The 18,629-nt window shown below is 34.4% G+C and overlaps 2 protein-coding genes across 6 annotated transcripts in view; one reads left to right on the forward strand and one right to left on the reverse strand.

Moving 5' to 3' along the window:
- Positions 1 to 1,387: 1,387 nt before the first annotated feature.
- On the reverse strand, positions 1,388 to 10,725 carry LOC101740385 (probable isoaspartyl peptidase/L-asparaginase GA20639). 4 transcript variants are annotated; one of them, XM_062673383.1, is made up of 7 exons: positions 10,325 to 10,725; positions 6,033 to 6,236; positions 5,336 to 5,532; positions 4,783 to 4,896; positions 3,581 to 3,749; positions 2,011 to 2,112; positions 1,388 to 1,718 (listed from the first exon to the last, which is right to left on the reverse strand). In XM_062673383.1, the coding sequence occupies exons 1-7, from the start codon at positions 10,344 to 10,346 to the stop codon at positions 1,555 to 1,557; spliced, it is 972 nt and encodes a 323-aa protein (XP_062529367.1). In that variant the 5' UTR covers positions 10,347 to 10,725; the 3' UTR covers positions 1,388 to 1,554. The 4 variants fall into 4 exon arrangements, with proteins under 4 accessions (XP_062529367.1, XP_021207840.1, XP_004932492.1 ...); XM_021352165.3 differs by having other exon boundaries at positions 2,011 to 2,124; XM_004932435.5 differs by lacking the exon at positions 10,325 to 10,725 and having other exon boundaries at positions 6,033 to 6,548.
- Positions 10,726 to 12,285: 1,560 nt separating this feature from the next.
- The window catches only part of Smurf2 (E3 ubiquitin-protein ligase SMURF2), a 34,695-nt gene continuing 28,351 nt past the window's right edge, over positions 12,286 to 18,629 (forward strand). The window contains exons 1-8 of one of the 2 annotated variants that reach the window (XM_012695737.4): positions 12,286 to 12,472; positions 12,577 to 12,615; positions 12,758 to 12,899; positions 13,376 to 13,476; positions 15,278 to 15,530; positions 16,006 to 16,197; positions 16,853 to 16,989; positions 18,075 to 18,307. In XM_012695737.4, coding sequence (XP_012551191.1) covers positions 12,418 to 12,472; positions 12,577 to 12,615; positions 12,758 to 12,899; positions 13,376 to 13,476; positions 15,278 to 15,530; positions 16,006 to 16,197; positions 16,853 to 16,989; positions 18,075 to 18,307 — 1,152 coding nt within the window. In that variant the 5' untranslated portion in view covers positions 12,286 to 12,417. The remainder of the gene's footprint in view (positions 12,473 to 12,576; positions 12,616 to 12,757; positions 12,900 to 13,375; positions 13,477 to 15,277; positions 15,531 to 16,005; positions 16,198 to 16,852; positions 16,990 to 18,074; positions 18,308 to 18,629) is intronic. The other variant, NM_001146252.1, reaches the window with a different exon arrangement.

Genomic DNA, 18,629 nt, shown 5'->3' on the forward strand with positions numbered 1-18,629 from the left:
ATATTTGCACATAACAATATACCTACTTACTTCCCATTAAAGTATAAATTCTACAAATAAATAATACTCAACAATATTTAAAATAAAATGAGCCAAGAACGTTTATCGATAAAACCTGATAACATTGAAATCTTTTGTACAGCACTAAAGCCGCCATGTTTTGTGGCCAGATGACGTCACAGTGGCACGAAATTTTGGTTGACGTTTCATTTCCATAGGTTTCCTACTTCATTGCTATATAGGTCTATGACTTAACGTCAATTTTGTGGTCTGTCGTGTCAATGTCAAAAATGCTATTTTTCTTTTAGTCGTCCATTAGACAACCAAAGGAAAGACCGCCTATTCAGCTTGATCTTTTCTAACAGTAAATTGATTCTTAGTGGAATAGGATTGATGACATGAAATAACCTCTAATTGAAATGGAGAGAATTTACCAAGATTTCAATATTTTTTTTAGAAAAGCAGAGATGCTTCGTCTAGCGCATTTTAATTCGTTTCCACACGCTGGTGCACTTTCAATGACACCAATAACATGTATTCCATTAATTAAACAATGTATTTAACCTTACATCATACGTTACCACCAAAAAGTTTGTCAAAACTTCAAAAGGAAACTTTTTTATACTTAATTTTTTTTAGGTATTTTATGACCTTGTAACTGAGACCTTTAAGTCATGTCTTATTTTTATTTTTAATCTTATTTTTATGAAAAATGATAATATGGAGTGAAATGAAATGAAATGATTAATTTGAGACCCTAATCAACTGGGATGAAATTAAATGAAATGAGATGAAATGAAATGATATGGGATGAAATATAATCTTAGTAAAATGGTGGTCATTTACTGAGATTTTTCAGTGAACTCTTTGGAGGATCCCGAGAAGTTACGTCCAACGGCTTTGTTTCATTTTTCCACATTTGTGCACTTTCACAGATATTAAACAGTTAATAAACCACCATTATTACACATTTAAACCTGAAGCAACACTAAATAGACAAAATAAAACAAATCCCACAACTTAACTCCTCACGTTCCCGCCAAAAAGTCCTTTTGTATTTAACAGGTGAAGAAACATGACTACCTGTTTTATTTTATTATTGGGCATCTCACAGTTATTATTTAAATCATCAGAACCCAAAATCTCCCACCATTGTGGCTTATTTCCAATGTGTATCCTAACCGCGGCAGTAACAGCGCATTCGAGTCCAGTGAATCAATTCAGAGTATACGTCGAGTCGCACTCGCAAGTACTTTTAAACTATATTTCCACTGAATTGTCATGGTTTCTAACAGTCTAAGATCCAACATTAATTTTTTTGCCCACGGGCTATGTCCATGGGCACTAGACCATTGGGGTGAGTCGAATAATAATAAAATCATAAAGCTTATTATGTACCTAATTTATTTAATGAACTGAATAACTATATTTATATAACTATTAACAAAAACAAAACTTTTTAAGAACTTAGAATTTAAAGAATTAAAGTAGATAGGTATTTGTTAATGTAGGTATATCAAAGATACGTTTAGGTTTCTTGTTACAGCTGTTATCTTAAAGTGGTTCTTCAAGTGTTTGATCGTGTTCTATTCCGTAGTAGACCTTATCGTTCTTCACATAAGCCCAAGCCATTCTTTTAGAACTGAAGTGGATCCCTACGTCACCGTTTTTTGATAATGTTATTGCGCCAGCAGTGTTGTTCAAGCGTGCTGTCATACCTAAAACACATTATGAGCTATGTATATTATCCATGCGTAAAACGAAAGGAAACGAATTATAGGTATATTTAATTATTATATGGGTACATGACAAAACAATCACTAAGTACATTCATTATGAGTGAATGTAATAAATTTGACAGCGAAAAGTCTATGATGATACATGCAAATGTGGCGATTGTTGAAAATACAAAAATAAACTACAAAAACGTAAATTTTTTATTTATGGTTTGTTCGATATCTATCTCCAGAACGAGACATTTTTAATATGAAAATGAATTCGTTAAATTACCATTTACAGCTTGCCTAGTAGCCGTATCTGCATCGAGACCGCCTTCCATAAGTTTGATAATAGTATGAGCCAAACAATACTTCAAAATTGATTCACCGTGACCTAGAAAAAAATCTTAAAAATACATAATTTTTCAACAAGAACAATCAGACCTGGTCAAGCGACAATCCACGTACAAAACTCGATAAATACGTTAAATGGAAAAACTTCTCTTTTTAAGGCAAACAATATAACAATTGCTTCTAGAGCCATCAACAATTTAGATCTGACCTAGATCTGAAGTGTTGTACTACTGTACATTTCAACACTGTAATTTCTAGCTACAGTTTAATATCGTAGTGGCATCTTTATATTCTGCAAAATTTGGGCAAAAGCGAAATCCGGCTAAAAATCTTGTCAGGAAAAGAAAAGCTATTTAAAATTCAAGTTCGTTCTGTTTACATTAATCATAACATAGTTTTTATTGTTTAGGTACCATTTTTCATTTTTCCTTTCTAAAAGCCTACAGAATAGGTACCAAATATCATAAAGGTTACTGTGTCCGATCGAGAATGAAACTTGCTTCCCCAGAACTTCGGGTAAAATGAAGAAAAGTAGTTATGCGATTTCGCATTTTATTTATTCAAACAAGAATGCAGTATTGCCCTTTGGCAGAGATAAGTACACCAGTTATATATTTTATTAATATACAGAGACTAAAGAGATTTTTTATAATTTTTTTTAGTTATTTCGCATTTGTGTAGTTCTAAATACTTACATTCGTTTTTATTTATCAGATGTGTATAAAAATATATTTAACACGAGCTCACGAGCTGAGTCTCGCGATGTAACCCGCGGTTATTGTCGTACCGCGGGTGACGCCGCGGGGCGAAGCTAGTCCAAAAAAAGTTATTTTGGTGTATGTACCTTATATATATATTATATTAATATGCATGTAGTAAAAAGCGGTTATTTCAATACTACAAACAGAAACTAATTTTATTTATTTGTATACCTAGATGATATTTTAATTTAAAAATAATAATTTACGATTTATATTAAATTTATCTTCATAGTACATACATATACATAAAATTTCTTCGATCAAAACGTGTATTTTCATGTCAATAACGCAAACAATGCAACATAACAAGAGATATGTCAAAGCTTAGTGTGAACTAGACGTGGCACGTGGTTTCACCCTCATTTAATTTGTACTCAATTAGAAAGAATCAATCACGTACCTATTTTACCGGGATAAAAAATTACACGTGCATATCCATGAACTACCAGTCGATTCGGATGCTTGCGCGTAAAAATACGAACTAGTGTACAAATGGCCAACAGAACCGATGTTAGCCGCGTAATTTCTTACAACATTAAAAAGTATCAAATGTGTGAATTCAGAATCCATAAACTATCTTAGTGCGGAATTTCATCCAAATCCGTTCAATGATTTCTGTGTGATTGAGTCCATAATAATATTAGAACCATTTTTTTTGTTACATAAATAATTATTTACTAGATAATTATTTTATATAACTATACTTATTATATAAATACTTATTTATAAAAACAGAAATGTACCTACCTGTTGTTGAAATCCCACCAACATTGTCATCAGCATAAGTACCGCCACCAATTAGTGGCGTGTCTCCGATACGTCCGACCATTTTTCCATTTATACCACCAGTGCTTGTAGCAACAGCTATATGGCCATCAGCGTCTATAGCTACCGCACCTACTGTTCCCACACCACCCTGTTCAAGAAGTACAAAGATGAGTCCTCAAAATGTCATCTGGCCATCATGACCACATCTTTAAAAAGATCAGGTACAGTACCTAGTATTAACGTTCCTTTTATAATAAAAATACAAAAGTCGCAACATAATATCAGTTATCACTGCCTAATTTAAAAAAATACACACGCTTCTCTTATTGGTTAATGTTTATCCAGTAATTTTTACTGGTGGTAGGATCTCTTGTGAGTCCGCGGGGGTAGGTACCACCGCCCTGCCTATTTCTGCCGTGAAGCAGTAATGCGTTTCGGTTTGAAGGGTGGGGCAGCCGTTGTAACTATACTGAGATCTTAGAACTTGTATCTCAAGGTGGGTGGCGGATTTGCGTTGTAGATGTCCATGGGCTCCAGTAACCACTTAACACCAGGTGGGCTGTGAGCCTGTCCACCCATCTAAGCAATAAAAAAAATATATACTCGAATCACTGCCAAATCAAACTATTATATTTATTGGGGTTTAGGCGTCTTGTAAGCGTGCAAGAGTAGGGATGAACACTCTGTCAAATTTTTTCATGAAGCAATAATACGTTTTCATATGAGTGGTGTGGCAGCTGTTGTATTATGAAACTAAGATTTAAAAGTCATGTCTCAAGATTTGAGTTGTTGATGTCTATGAGCTGCGGCGATCACTTAACACCAAGTGGGCCGTGAGCTCGTCTACCTAAGCAATGAATAAAAGGGATCGTACACTAATCTCAATACTGAAATGGGTTGAATAGGTATCATGTCAATCAATTGTGGATTATGTACAGAATTTTTTGCGATACGATATTGAACTAATTTTATCCAACACTTCAATGTAAGTAGGTACTTCTGTGTGCTTATTGCGAGTTTTTAACGTTCTCGATAGCGTAAAAGTTAACTCATTGCCTACATTTGGAGTGCTGTTCCAACTGCATACAAATTTGAGTTAACTTTTACTTTATCGATATTAAAACGTCAAAAAACTCGCACTAAGCACACTAATACAATAAATGTCACCATCAGATACCTGCCTCATCTTTCCTTCCAATTTCTGTTCGCTGGTCATCGCCTTTGTTCAAGAAATCGTTAAGTGCCTCTTTAGCGCTTTCGCTTATCAATGACTCTGGTGGTACTTGTTGGAAACCCTGTAATATAAACGTTATAACTAGTTCAGCAATTCCGTCCAGTAACTAAGTACACTCGTTAACAAGAATTTTACTGTATAGGCACTAAAATAGTCACATTTAATTTAAGTATGAACAGTATTTTTGGTGAATAATGAAAATCATTCTCAGTTCACTTAATTCGCAATTTTATTATACTCGATCATTTGCTTTTGCGTTATACCTACTTCTTACTGAAAGTTAACTCCAAATTAATAGTTTGTAATTATTAAACATTTTTATGTTACAATTAACGTATTTAAGTAATTAACCTGATTTGTGTGTATGTGTGATAACCTCGACAAAGACACATGAACTGATCTGAATGTGATTTTCCATGAGTTAAACTTCAGTTTTTTATTTAAATAAGAAATATCGAGATCAAATCGAAAGAAATAAGCGTTTTCGAAAAACCAATTACTTTTTCTAGTGCGAACAGCTTAGCTCCGTTTCCTCCTAAGAAGGAATGCGGCGTATCTGTCAAAACTTTCCGGGCTATACTTATTGGGTGCTGGAACTCTTTAATTAGCGTAACGGCCCCAGAAATAAGATCTTGACCCCACATTATACTAGCTTCCATTTCTACTTCGCCATTTAAGTTTAATACAGAACCATATCCTGTGAACATATAAAAAATAAAGAATACAATAAAATCATTAATGTCAATTTTTTATTTAATTTTTTATTTCAGATTAGATTCATAAAATAATATTTTTCGTATTTTGACTACGTAACCGAACCCACGCTTACAAATCTTACAATTTAATATTGTTGATTTTATTTTTATTTACTGTTTATAAATCTCTTCCCCTACGCCTCTAAAGACTAGATAAGTTGTTTCGAACCAATGTCTGAAGAATCGTGGTGATTTTAATCCTAAGTATATCGTTGAAATTTCAAAAAAAAAACGTTACGATAATTTTCAAGAAAAACGAAGCGCTACTTCCTGTGGCTGATATTGTGAAAGCGTTACTTTCACAATATCAACCACAGGAAGTATATAGGTACTTTCGCTTTTCCTTCGTTTCTAGTTTTAAAACATTATCCACGAATAGTTTTTTGTTGTTATTATTATTTACTATTACATGAAATACTCAAAACTCTGATTAGGAACTGACCTGCATTAAAATTTTCATCCAATTCCATAGAGACAACAGCAGCTTCAACTGAATCTAAAGCACTGCCACCATTCATCAACTTTTCGTAGCCAGCCCTGACTGCGACTTTAACTCCATCAAACTTTCCTTGAATACGACTCTCAGAAATATCACCAGCCCCTCCATGCACGATGATAATTGGCTTCATTGCTCCACTCTCAATGACTAAAGCAAATAAAACACATATTGAAATGAATATGATTTGTTTTAACATTGTTTTAGAGTCAAATGCTCGGATACACAACGCCACAACGAGATAATATTGCTGAGTGATACGCGCGGAGAAATTAGCGCACGAGCTGTTATCGATAGTAAACCTCTTTTTTATTGGTAGGCGTTTATGTGATCATATCACAGTGTGTATTCTCGATCTCATTTGGATTGTGATTATTTCAAACAAACACATGCTAGCTCTCACAATCCCGCCGCCGTAGAGCGGGGGCCAGGGAGGCGGATGTCGCCCAAGCCCTGGCCCTCTAAGTGTTTCGGGTCCCCCCCACATGTCGATCTGGGGACCGGCGAGGGGGGCCTAAGAAGATGACGTGCAAGCTGCTCTGCACGCGTTTTACGCAAGAGCATCCGAATGATGGAAGGCCGGCTATCCTCAACCCACGCTGGTTCTGGTCCAGCGGGGTATTCCGTAGGGTAACTCACTCTAACCGGCGCCATCTAGGCGGGCTTCGGACAGTTTGCCGACCGAGAGGGCTGGTGATCGTGGCGCCGACCACCGCCGGTCTGGCGTCCCGAGGGGGAGGGTGTTGGGAGAGATGTGCTCCACACTAAACGCTTCACTTTCCCCCCTTTGCCTTTTCATGAGTTCTGTCTCATGCGAGGTTTGGACGTTGGTTGTTGAGCGACAGTAGGTTATAGTCAGTTCGACTCTGACATACCCCGCCCAGTATCCCCAGAGAAGGGCGGAAGTCCGAATAAAAAAAAACCTAATAAGCAAGTTCTCATCACAATTTCAGATTGAAAACTACGCCCAAATTGGTTGTCCCAGTACGAAAATCAATTTATAGTCCACGCAAGAAACTAAGCCAATACCTAAAACGTGTTAAGTGTAGCATACCTTTGCAGAACCCTGAGGTTTAGGACAAACTAAGATACACATACCGGTCCGAGTTAAGGAGTTCATTGAGGACGTCAAGAATAACCGAGTACACAAGCCTGTCAACATCCTTTAAATAGTGGTGCTAACCATCATACAAGATTTGATAAAATCTAAATGCGCACTAGAAAAAACCAATTAATTCCACGTATGATGCGCGAAACCAATTTAAATGGCTGAACTTCAATAAAGAAGATGGTTGACACTTACAGGGGTTAGCCCTGGGACTCTCTTATCATGAAGATAAAAATCCAAGTCTAACAGACTGCCGGAACCTAACATAACCTTAGTTCGTTCTATGTTAAATGAAGCTTAAAAGTCTATTAGTTCATAATTTTAATACAAAAAAGAGACGGTAGCAAAATAATCAAATGTCGAGGAATAACACCTTAATCGTCCATGACCACGAAACTTTAAAGTATTCGAAATGTCACAAATAAAATACAATATACTTAGTATATAATGAAAAGATAACGGAATATTAAACCGTAACAGTAATTTTAATTTATTTGTGTTTTTGAAGTTATACTTCTTTAGGCGCGTGACACAAAATTAACAGAAATAAAGTTGCCCACAAGTGCTCCAATACAATTGAGGTTAACTATCCGTATGTATTATTAAATTTAGTATTAAAAATGACAAAATTATTATTTAATATAATTCATACTAAATATTATTAAATTATTAATGTTAAATATTTATTATTAAAGATTTAATATTAAAAAATAAAAAAGAAAATTAATAAAAATAAAGTATAACTTCTTACGCGCGTACATAAGTACACGCACCCTTTTTTTGTTATTTTAGGACGTTATGATCACAATGATTGCCTACATAATAATATGGAAATATGTATACAGATTATGAATAACCGCTGCGACTTTTTTACTGAAGTAACTAATGGTTTTATTTTACTACATCAACGAAAAAAGATTGAGTAGTGCTGTTCTAGACTGACATTCATTTGACGAGATTACGAATATCGTCAAAAACTTAAACAATCTAAATGAAATGAATGAATGAATTTATTACTGGTGGTAGGACCTCTTGTGAGTCCGCACGGGTAGGTACCACCGCTCCGCCTATTTCTGCCGTGAAGCAGTAATGCGTTTCGGTTTGAAGGGTGGGACAGCCGTTGTGACTATACTGAGACCTTAGAACTATATCTCAAGGTGTGTGGCGCATTTACGTTGTAGATGTCTATGGGCTTCAGTAACCACTTAACACCAGGTGGGCTGTGGGATCGTCCACACACCTAAGCAATAAAAAAAAAACATCTTTTCACAGCTACTTAATAAGAAATTGGATACTTTACAAGCCTCATTTAAAGGTGGATATATTATTTATTAAATATCATGGATAAGAGTAATTATAAGACTTTTTATTGAATTAAATTAAATGCCTATATATGTCCATTTAGGGATTTAATCTCTTTCGTCCAACTAGAGCACAAAATAAACATTCAGTCCTGTTATTGATATATTAATTTTTTATTTACTATTTTAAATTCACTGCACCCAATTTAATAATTCTAACACTTTTCACCTCAAGATAAAAGCTATATAATATATTTTATCGTAAATTAATACAAATAGACAACAAGAATGATGATTATGTGTGTCTATTTTATGTACATAAATATGTATCCAGTAGTGTACGAAAAAGTATGACTTTGGCCCCCAGTGACGTCACACATAGGTTGGTTCTGTAGTTTTATAAAGTTTGCGTGGAAGTTTTGAAAAATACCTAAGTGATATCCGTCGTTAATGCAATCTTAACAATATTGCAGTAATACTTTCAAATGATTGCTTTACAAAGTATATAATTATGATTAATATTTAACAAAAAAAATACAATATTATATACGAGAACAGATGTAGCTTCGTTTATGGATTTCACTATAGAGAATTTTATTTGCAAAGTCGGTTTATTCTTTAACTAAGACTTTCCAAAATTTCAAAATCCAATGAAAACACATAATTCAAAAGGACCGCAACCCTTTTCTTGCCGATTTCGATTAAGATAGCTTTAAATAAAAATTTAAAGGACAATCTTGATGCAATTAATCATTTTCGTAATATAACATCTTTTGTACATTTACCTAGATTTGTAACACTAATTAATATTTATCCAAATACTTCGTATTCACGTAACAACATACTATTAAAATTTACAATGTTTTTTTGTACCTACTATCAACAGTTTTCCTTAATAACATCCACCAACAGCTGTAAAAAAGTCGCAGCGCATTGTAAATATTGAACGCAGTTTCTAAAAGCACGCAATATCTACACAATGCAATTCGTATAGTAACTACTGTGTAGGAGTGTGCATAGCGTGACCATAATTTTTTTTTCTCAAAGAGGGACATCTGCGGAATTATTTAGTGATAAAAATTATTTAATGTTTTACAAGTATTTTCATATAGAAGATGAATAATAAAAAAAGAATCAAAGCATTAAACACAACATCGTTAGTACTCTGTAATAGTCTGTACCTCTTTTATTAAATTAGCCCATTTAAACACCTCTATGTTCTATGCTCTATGTTGAATTGAAAAATAAATTTATCGTTTGCTCTGTTTGCAAAAGCGGAACTATGTCGGCCTCACTGGGGATAGCGGGACAGAATGCCCGAAAGCGTGACTGTCCGCCCAAATCGGGACGTATGGTCACATAAAGTATGCAGTAAGTTAAAGTTGAATGTGAGTCATTGAGGGCATACAAACGTAAATGCTAAACGCCATTAAAATAAATGCTTAAATTATTCTATTTATAAATATAAGATGAAAGCATCAGTTAAAAAAGAAGTTAATAAAATATATCTGATACCTATTTAATTATTCTTACGTAACTTTTATATTTGAATATATTTTATTTTAACAGTTCTGAATTATTATAATCGGTATGTTTCCTATGACGATTTGAGTGACGTTATCGTCTATTTATTCTGTGCTATCATATTTCTGTGGTACTTAATGTGAAAATTAAATAATATTAGGCTTTGTGTCACACTTGATCATTATTTTATATTGATTTTGTACGTACGATATGCAATATTGTTTTTAGATATTATTATTAAATCAATCTTCTAAATATAATCCTTATAAAACCTACAAAAAATAATAATAAAAAACGTTAGGTACCTTCGAGGGTCTTAGGTTTCATACTTCAGTGAGTTCAGTGGTCTCAGTCCAATAGTAGTGTCATACTCATAAGGCAGCGTTCGAAAACAATCATTAAAATAATATTTCGAAGTTTTATTGAATTTGAAACTATTTGTAAAGTGTGTAAGCCGACGAGCGTAAAGCAAAACTACATTTATTTAAATGATGTTAGAGGCACATATTATGTTAATTAATGTTTACACAATACCTATTGCTGCAAGTGGAATAATGGCTTAGTTATGCAATCAGACAAACAACAAATAAATAATCAAGTAGACAAATACTTCTACAGTGAAGTTATCGCTTCAAACTTTATGTTGAGTTGAAAGGCATTCTATTTTACATTTAAGAAGAAACGTCACTATGATATTTTATCTATCTTCATATCAATAGCCGTAACCCCTAAATAGACTATTTTGTACTCAATTTTAAATTGTGAAGCCTTGCCGTGTAGGTATGCTATTCGCTTACATTTTGTCGGTGAAACCATTTATTAAAGTGGTCATTTGATACCTTTTTTTTTACTGTCCTTGTAGGCTGACGAGCATACGGCTCACCTTATGGTGAGTGGTTACTGTCGCCCATGGACTTCAGCAATGCCAGGGGCAAAGCCAAGCCGCTGCCTACCGCTTAATACTCTCCACAAGCCTCGTTCGAAGAAGGACATCTCATAGCGCTCGGGAAACACCGTGGAAGGGAGCTCATTCCATAGCCGGATGGTACGTGGCAAAAAAGACCTCTGGAAACGCATTGTCCATGAACGCAGCGGTTCCAGATAATGTGGATGAAGTCTGCTCCGATTGCGGGAGGTGCGATGATAAAAAGGAGATGAGGGGATCATCTCCAACAATTCCTCAGTGTCCTTAGTGCGAGTTTTTTAACGTTCTCGATAGCGTAAAAGTTAGCTCATGTTTGTATGGAATGAGATCGTTTACGTACGTTTGCCGCTAGGGGCTCTGTTCCAACTGCATACAAAATTGACTTAACTTTTACACTATCGAGAACGTTAAGAAACTCGCACTAAGCACACACAGCACTCCCCATGGAACATACGGTACAATATACAGAGAGAACCGAAGTCCCTCCGCAGACCCAGAGGTTCCAAACGATCTGTTAGAATGGGACTATCGACAATCCGAACGGCCCTCTTCTGTATGGGGTCAAATGGAAGAAGCTGGTATTTGGGAGCCCTGGTCCAGAAATAGGAGCAGTACTCCATGCAAGGCCGGACTGGTGCTTTATAAAACAACCCCAAGTATCCCGATACTCTCGGAAGGTTACAGGGATACTCCACGCGAGTATCGAATTGAACAACTGCTCCTAAAATATTTCATATTATAATTCAAAAACCCTTTTTCCATAAATGGGCAGACGAACTCACTACACACTTCGTATTGAGGAGGTAAGCTAAATACGCAAATTTATTAGTAATAGTGTGATTTTATTACACATACTTCACCGTATAAGCTGTTTTTGAAATCGTGTGGGTAATGTATTGACATTGACTTGATCATTCGTTATGAGTATTTTGGGCCACGATAATTTCAGATCGCCAGGCATCCGAAATTTTGCATTGAGACCCCGAATGCTGATTTTTTTTAAATAAATACAATGCCAAACCTAATGTCGAACCCAGACTTCGTGGTACTATAGTCAGCATCACTAAACACTGAACTAACTAGGCGGTCAAACTTTAAATATTCTTTTTGTATGCTTAGTGCGAATTAGTGCACACTAAGCACACTGTATAATAGGTTAGATACCTATAGGTAGAAAACATTAATAACATTATGCTCACGTTAAAATTGTATTGTTTTCCAATAAAATTGTTTTCTCCCTCGTAGAGATGAATTTTATTAATAAACAAACGCATAGCTTGTCCATCCATAGTATGAAAGAGGAAATTCCTGAAGCATAGACAATTATCAAATAGTAAAAGTAGGCTATAAAGTCTTGTGACTGTTGGCCGGGGAAAAAATTGATGAGAAAAATGGCGAACCGAAGTTTAGAAGTTAATTATTTTGTGTAAAATGTTTTTTTAAATCGAACTTAATTTGTTATTTTATAATAAAATGTCGACGCCCATGTCAAATCGTAAATATGGAGCCCAAAAAATTAGGCTAACTAGTGAGTAGCCAATAACGAAACACTCGTTTCGTGGACTTCGTATGATCGTATTTAAGTTTTAATGACATTCTATACATATTACTTATTTGATTGTTTTGTTTTAGTTATATGTGCAAGGAATTTGGTCCGAAAAGATCTCTTTCGTAAGTAAAGCCAACTTCGATATACGCATATTATTACTATTCAAGGTGAAACGAAATTTATGGCATGCTAACATACAATTTTTCTTTTCATGACCATGATAGTACCTAATTGTGGTGTGAAGTATATATCCTGTCCTTGTAGGTTTGCCAGATCCTTTTGCCAAAATATCAGTCGACGGCAGTGGCCAAGTATATTCAACAAATACAGTGAAAGCAACACTTGATCCAAAATGGAATACACATTATGATCTTTATTTAAGCAAAGGAGATGGAATTACCATAAGGTTGGTATTGATAGAAATATTCAGTAAATTGATTATTATGATGTTTTATCAATTAATTAAATAATATATTATATAAATTTTATAAGCACTCCAAACTTATGAAAGTTTGTTGAATGTAAGCACTCACTAATATTATCATAGTAAAATCAATAACAACATGGTGTTCCTATTTTTCATTAAATAACTTTATCACGAACATTCAAACCAATTAAGAATGTAAGCATTGTCGTTTTAACTTTTATCTTATCCTTTAATTATTTATGTTGCCATTCGCCATCAGTTCGGCTATATGCTCATATACTTAATAAGGCATTGAAATAGCATAGTATAAACTGAAAATAAAAACAATAGATCTAAAGCAAAAAACTTATTAATTAAAAAAATTTAGTTCTTCAAAATCTTAATGAACGGATTTTAGCCAAATTATACATTCATTGAGTTTTAAGTTGTTATTACAATTACAAAAATGATTACAGTGTATGGAACCAACGCAAAGTCCACAAAAGGCAAGGGTCTGGTTTTTTAGGATGTGTTCGTATACAACCATCAACTGTACATAAGCTAAAAGATACAGGATGTAAGTACCTTACGATTGATTAGACTTAACACTTTTTATTTCTGAATATAAATGTGGTAGAGAAGATGATGAATGTTTCAGCTATTTTACAAAAAAAAAGTAGAATAATTTTAAAGATTTATACTTAATTTGAAATTTAAAAAAATCATAAACATTGCCAACATTCTTCATTCAGTGTGGAATCTTTAAAGTTATGAATAGTATTTTTAAAATCATCAGCAACTCCATAAATATGATAACCTATTTTGATTATATTGTTTGTTTTATTTCATATAAGAAGTTGAATTATCTTGAACATTGTATTTGATAAGTTTATCTCTGCAAATCTCTAAGATTTAGGATATTATAAATAAAAAAGATGTCCTTCATCATGAATAATTTAAACTGATATTTTATATTTCATTATTGCAAAAAGAAGTGCAATGACATAAAAATTGTGTCATTCCTTATTTTATCATATCGACGCTTGAAAGGCAAAAGTGACTAAGCGACAATGCGTAAACTTTACAGTAGACTAATTTAAAATTGAAATACCTGAAAACAAAATTTATTTTAACGAATCTAGCTGCAGTAGAATCTAGCTAGTAGCTGTAGGATTGAAATGATTTTAATAGACCTAGAAATATTATTTTTTTGCGCATCGAATACGGTTATTGTCTATCATTTATGTACAAAGCAGTTATTGGCGCTTAGTCACGTTTGCCTTTCAAGCGTCGATATGGTATTTTTAAATATTTTAAACATTTTATTTTATAGCCATTGTGGCCTAAAATGCTTTTTATGATAACGTAATTTTACTGGTACTTCGTGAGCCTGCATAAGATTGATACCACAACCTTGCCTATTTCTACTGGAAAACATTAATGGTGCACTGGTTTGAAAAGTACAGCCATAGTTTACAACAAATATTTAATTATAATGTTTCAATTTGGATTACGCTATTTATATTGTTAAGTCTATGTGGTCCAGTGACTACTTAACACAAGATAGGCCATGAGATTGTATATTATGTAATAAATAAAGTTGTTATCTAGAGATAGAGTAGACCCTGACACATAATTTTTTGTGATAGGGAAATTAATCCTTCAAAAGCTTGCACTAGAATGCCTCATATATCTTCAGTTGACACACTTTTTTATTTAAGAATGATACATATAGGTATGCACAGTATTATTTTTTTCCTCCACAAATGACACATAATTAGGTAATCAAATTAAAGAAACTGGTTTGATGTGAAACAAACTTGTTTTCTCACATAAGTATAATATCTACTTATACTACAGCTTAAGAAGATGAATGACATCAAAAAGAAAAATGTTATGAAACTAATGAGACAATTTCCCTCCAAAAGTAAAAGTTGTAATGCTGTTCAGTAACAGATACACACTTTTTAATAATACCTAATTTTTGTCTTTGACCTACTTGAATGTGAGTGATGCCTAAATGCAACTTATACTCTCGTATACAAAATATAGCCAGGGATTTTGGCTGCCTACCACTAGCAGTACAATCCAAACTTTGATTAATATGTTAAATTACCAGCTTAATCTCACATGTTGTGTAACATGCCAGTTCAGTGTGTGTGTGTGTGTGGGTTGTGGTTCAGTGCAGTAGATGTGTGCATATGAATATTAAAATATACAGATATAAATTATTTTTGTGAAAAGAATACTATCATGGTTGCATGGTAGCAGGGACAGAGTCTGCTCTAGTGGCAGGTGTAATGATATTTTTTTAAAGAATAAAAGTAAGTAAATAGTCATTTAACATTAAAATAATAAACTCATGAAAAATATTACAGACCAATGTCTAGAACTCTGTGAAGATGGACAGTCTGGTGAGACGTGTGGAGTCAAAGGCCAGGTCATAATTTCTCTTATGTCAAGAGATAGTGCCCGTGGGGAGCCCGCCTCTGCAGCCGGCGAGGGTTCTCCATTGGCAGTTGTTGGTCCTGCAGGAGAAGTTCGACCTCCTAGAGAACCAGTAGTCAGTCCAAACCCCTCTCAGCTGAGTTTACCACCTCATTGGGAGGAGAGATTCACTTCTAGTGGAAGGTGTGTTATCATTATTGGATTGAAAGTAATTAAATTTTTATATACAACTGAAATATAAAAATAGTGAGGTGTAGATCTTACTGTTTCTAGGGAATGCATGCTGTCTTGTAACCTTAGTAAGTTCTGATACATATGTATGCTCGTTAAATTGTATACTATCAATTGTTTACGTTGAGAAGCTTATTGCAATGTTACCTTCAGTAAAAAAAAACTCCAAAAAAATCAGGGTTTGTTCTTTCCAATAAATTATTAAAGCTGCATAAATATGAGTTTGATTAGGTAGGAAGAGACATGTCTGTTTACTGAACATTGACTAAGGATCTGTCCATCTGTACTGGTGCTGTGTGAAGCATGCATACTTTTGAAGCCTGTGTGGCTGTTTAAACAGCCCTTTGCTACAAATGTAATCTATTTTTATTTTACCGTTCTCTTACAGTTTTTCTCAACTGCTTTCATGATCATTATTTACTTTCAGGCCTTACTTTGTAAATCATTCGACACGTCGCACTCAATGGGAGCGTCCAACATCTGAGGGCTCAGAATCACCATCCCCTCCAACATCTCCGGCACTTGTCCCGAGTCCAACCACTTCACCTACGTTAACAAGTGCACCTTCCTCTCCTGGTTCTGATACTGACGTGAATCCTGCTACAACAATATCCTTGAGGTGAAGTACTACTTACATAACTAGTAGTAAACTTCTTTTAAAATGTGTAAACTTGAAATCATTGTTAGAAATATGAGTATTCAAAAAATATAGTAAATACTTTTATCGTTATCTGAAATTATAAAAAAACGTAGTTTTTCTTGTCTTGAAATATAGTTCCTACAATAATTTAAACAGTAAAATTCGATCATTTAGCTAATCTAATAGATAATAGTAGATACAGGACTGGCCCTAAAACATTTATTTGTGGTACTCCAGATTTTATTTCTTTTATCTTATCTCCCTAAATATGCATCACTATAACTCTAAAACACCCTTTTAGTTATATATAATTTAAAATGAGAACATTTTCAATGCAGTCGAAGTCAATTACATATGCATCGTTAAGGATAACTAAAAACTCTGGTCGGATCTTGATAATATTGAAATGGTAGCACATGAGAAGCAACATATTTCAAATAAAAAAGAATCATCAGCTCACTTTTTTATTTTTTGAGATGACACCTTAAAAATATAGTTTAATTGATAACCTCATTTATTTTCAATTCTGTTAAGAAATAAAAACAAATTCATTCGTAATCAAAATAATAAACTTTACTCTGACAAAATCACGATTAAATTATTGGTATATTCTAAATTAATATCATACTTTCAGACCAGAACCCCAGCCACAGACTGCAGTACGTCGACAACCCGCAACTTGTACGCCTCCGACCAGCCCTTCATCTCCCACCACTCCTAACACAGCTGCGCCTGCTCCGATATCAGCTACAGATTTACCTCCAGGATATGGTAAATATTGTCTAAGATCTTAGAAGATTTCCCCCAAATCAGGAACATTATCCCAACTACCTATAGCTATACCGTAAATAGCTCCCTATAGTTGCGATTACCATAATCAATACACAGCAACAATATGTTTGCTTACCTAACCCCTACCTTAATTTCTACCTAAAATGCTGGTCCTATTGTGAGCTTTTGTCGTAAATTCAGGCGTACGTGCCCGCATAAGGTTTGGATCTGTTAAATAGGTCATAACAAATTTTATTAACTTAATATAATTCATACACCTGATATATTAAGAAGATGGACAGTAAACTCTTGAGTGGCTGCTAGTATACTCAGGTATATTTGTTTCAAGTTTAACTGACTCTGTAAATAGACTTTTACATCACTATCTAGTAGCAAAGCAGGACTTTTTGGCAGGAACATGAGTGAAGTTGTGTGGTTTGTTTTATTTTGTCTATTTAGTGTTTCTTCAGGATTAAATGTGTAATAACTAATAACGGTGATTTATTAACTGTTTAATATCTGTGAAAGTGCACAAATGTGGGAAAATGAAACAAAGCCAAACAAACATATCGGGATCCTCTAAAAAATCCACTGAAAAAGTCTCAGTAAATGACTACTATTTTAATGAGATTATATTTCATCGCATATCATCTCATTTCATAATATAATTTTTCATATGATTAAAATAAGACTTGACCTAAACTTAAGGTCTTAGTTAACAGGTCATAAAATATATATATTTAAAAATGAATTGCTGTTCGTTAGTCTCGCTAAAACTCGAGAACGGCTAGACCGATTTGGCTAATTTTTGTCTTGAATTATTTGTGGAAGTCCAGAGAAGATTTAAAAGGTAGATAAAATATGAAAAGCTCGGAATGAAATAAAATAACAATTTTGCTTTTCTTTTGATGTGTCCCTCGTCGGACGGATTCCTTTTGTTTGTTTTAAGTTTAGTTTATACAAAAATGTAGGTCTTTTATTTATCGATTGAGGCACTACGAAGTCCGCCGGGTCAGGTAGTCGCTTTAAAAAAAAGTAGCAAAGCATTCTTTTTTTTAAATTGTGTCTTATATTTTTCTATTTAGAGATGCGCACAACGGCGCAGGGCCAGGTTTACTTCTACAACAGCGCTACTGGAGCGTCGACGTGGCACGACCCGCGCGTGCCGCCGCACCTGCGGCACTGCGCGGCGGCGGCGGGCCCGCTGCCCCCCGGCTGGGAGATGCGACACGCGCCCTCAGGACGACCCTACTTCGTGGACCACAACAACCGCACCACGCAGTTCACTGACCCCCGGCTCGCGCTCTCCGCTAGGCTTGTACGTAATCTATCTTCTATCTATATCTATATATACATAAATGAATTGCTGTTCGTTAGTTTTGCTAAAACTCGAGAATGGCTCGACCGATTTGGCTAATTTTTGTCTTGAATTATTTGTGGAAGTCCAGAGAAGTTTTAAAAGGTAGATAAATATATAAAAATGCTCGGAACTAAATAAAAATAACAATTTTGTTTTCCCTTTGATGTGTCCCCGTCGGAAGGATTCCTTTTGATCCTACCCCATTTTCAAAAGTAATCAAGACACATCTCTATATCATTTTTTAGCTGGGATAACTACATTTAAAATACAACATATGCCG

This window comes from Bombyx mori, chromosome 17 (assembly GCF_030269925.1).
Source record: "Bombyx mori chromosome 17, ASM3026992v2".
Classification (NCBI taxonomy): Eukaryota; Metazoa; Arthropoda; class Insecta; order Lepidoptera; family Bombycidae; genus Bombyx; species Bombyx mori.

Coding starts and splice junctions, on each gene's coding strand:
- LOC101740385 (XM_012695847.4), bottom strand. CDS start 6,285: ATGTTAAAACAAATCATATTCATTTCAATATGTGTTTTATTTGCTTTA. Junction 5,533..6,032: donor GGATGAAAATTTTAATGCAG/GTCAGTTCCTAA, acceptor ATATGTTCACAG/GATATGGTTCTGTATTAAAC. Junction 4,897..5,335: donor AGCTGTTCGCACTAGAAAAA/GTAATTGGTTTT, acceptor TTTATATTACAG/GGTTTCCAACAAGTACCACC.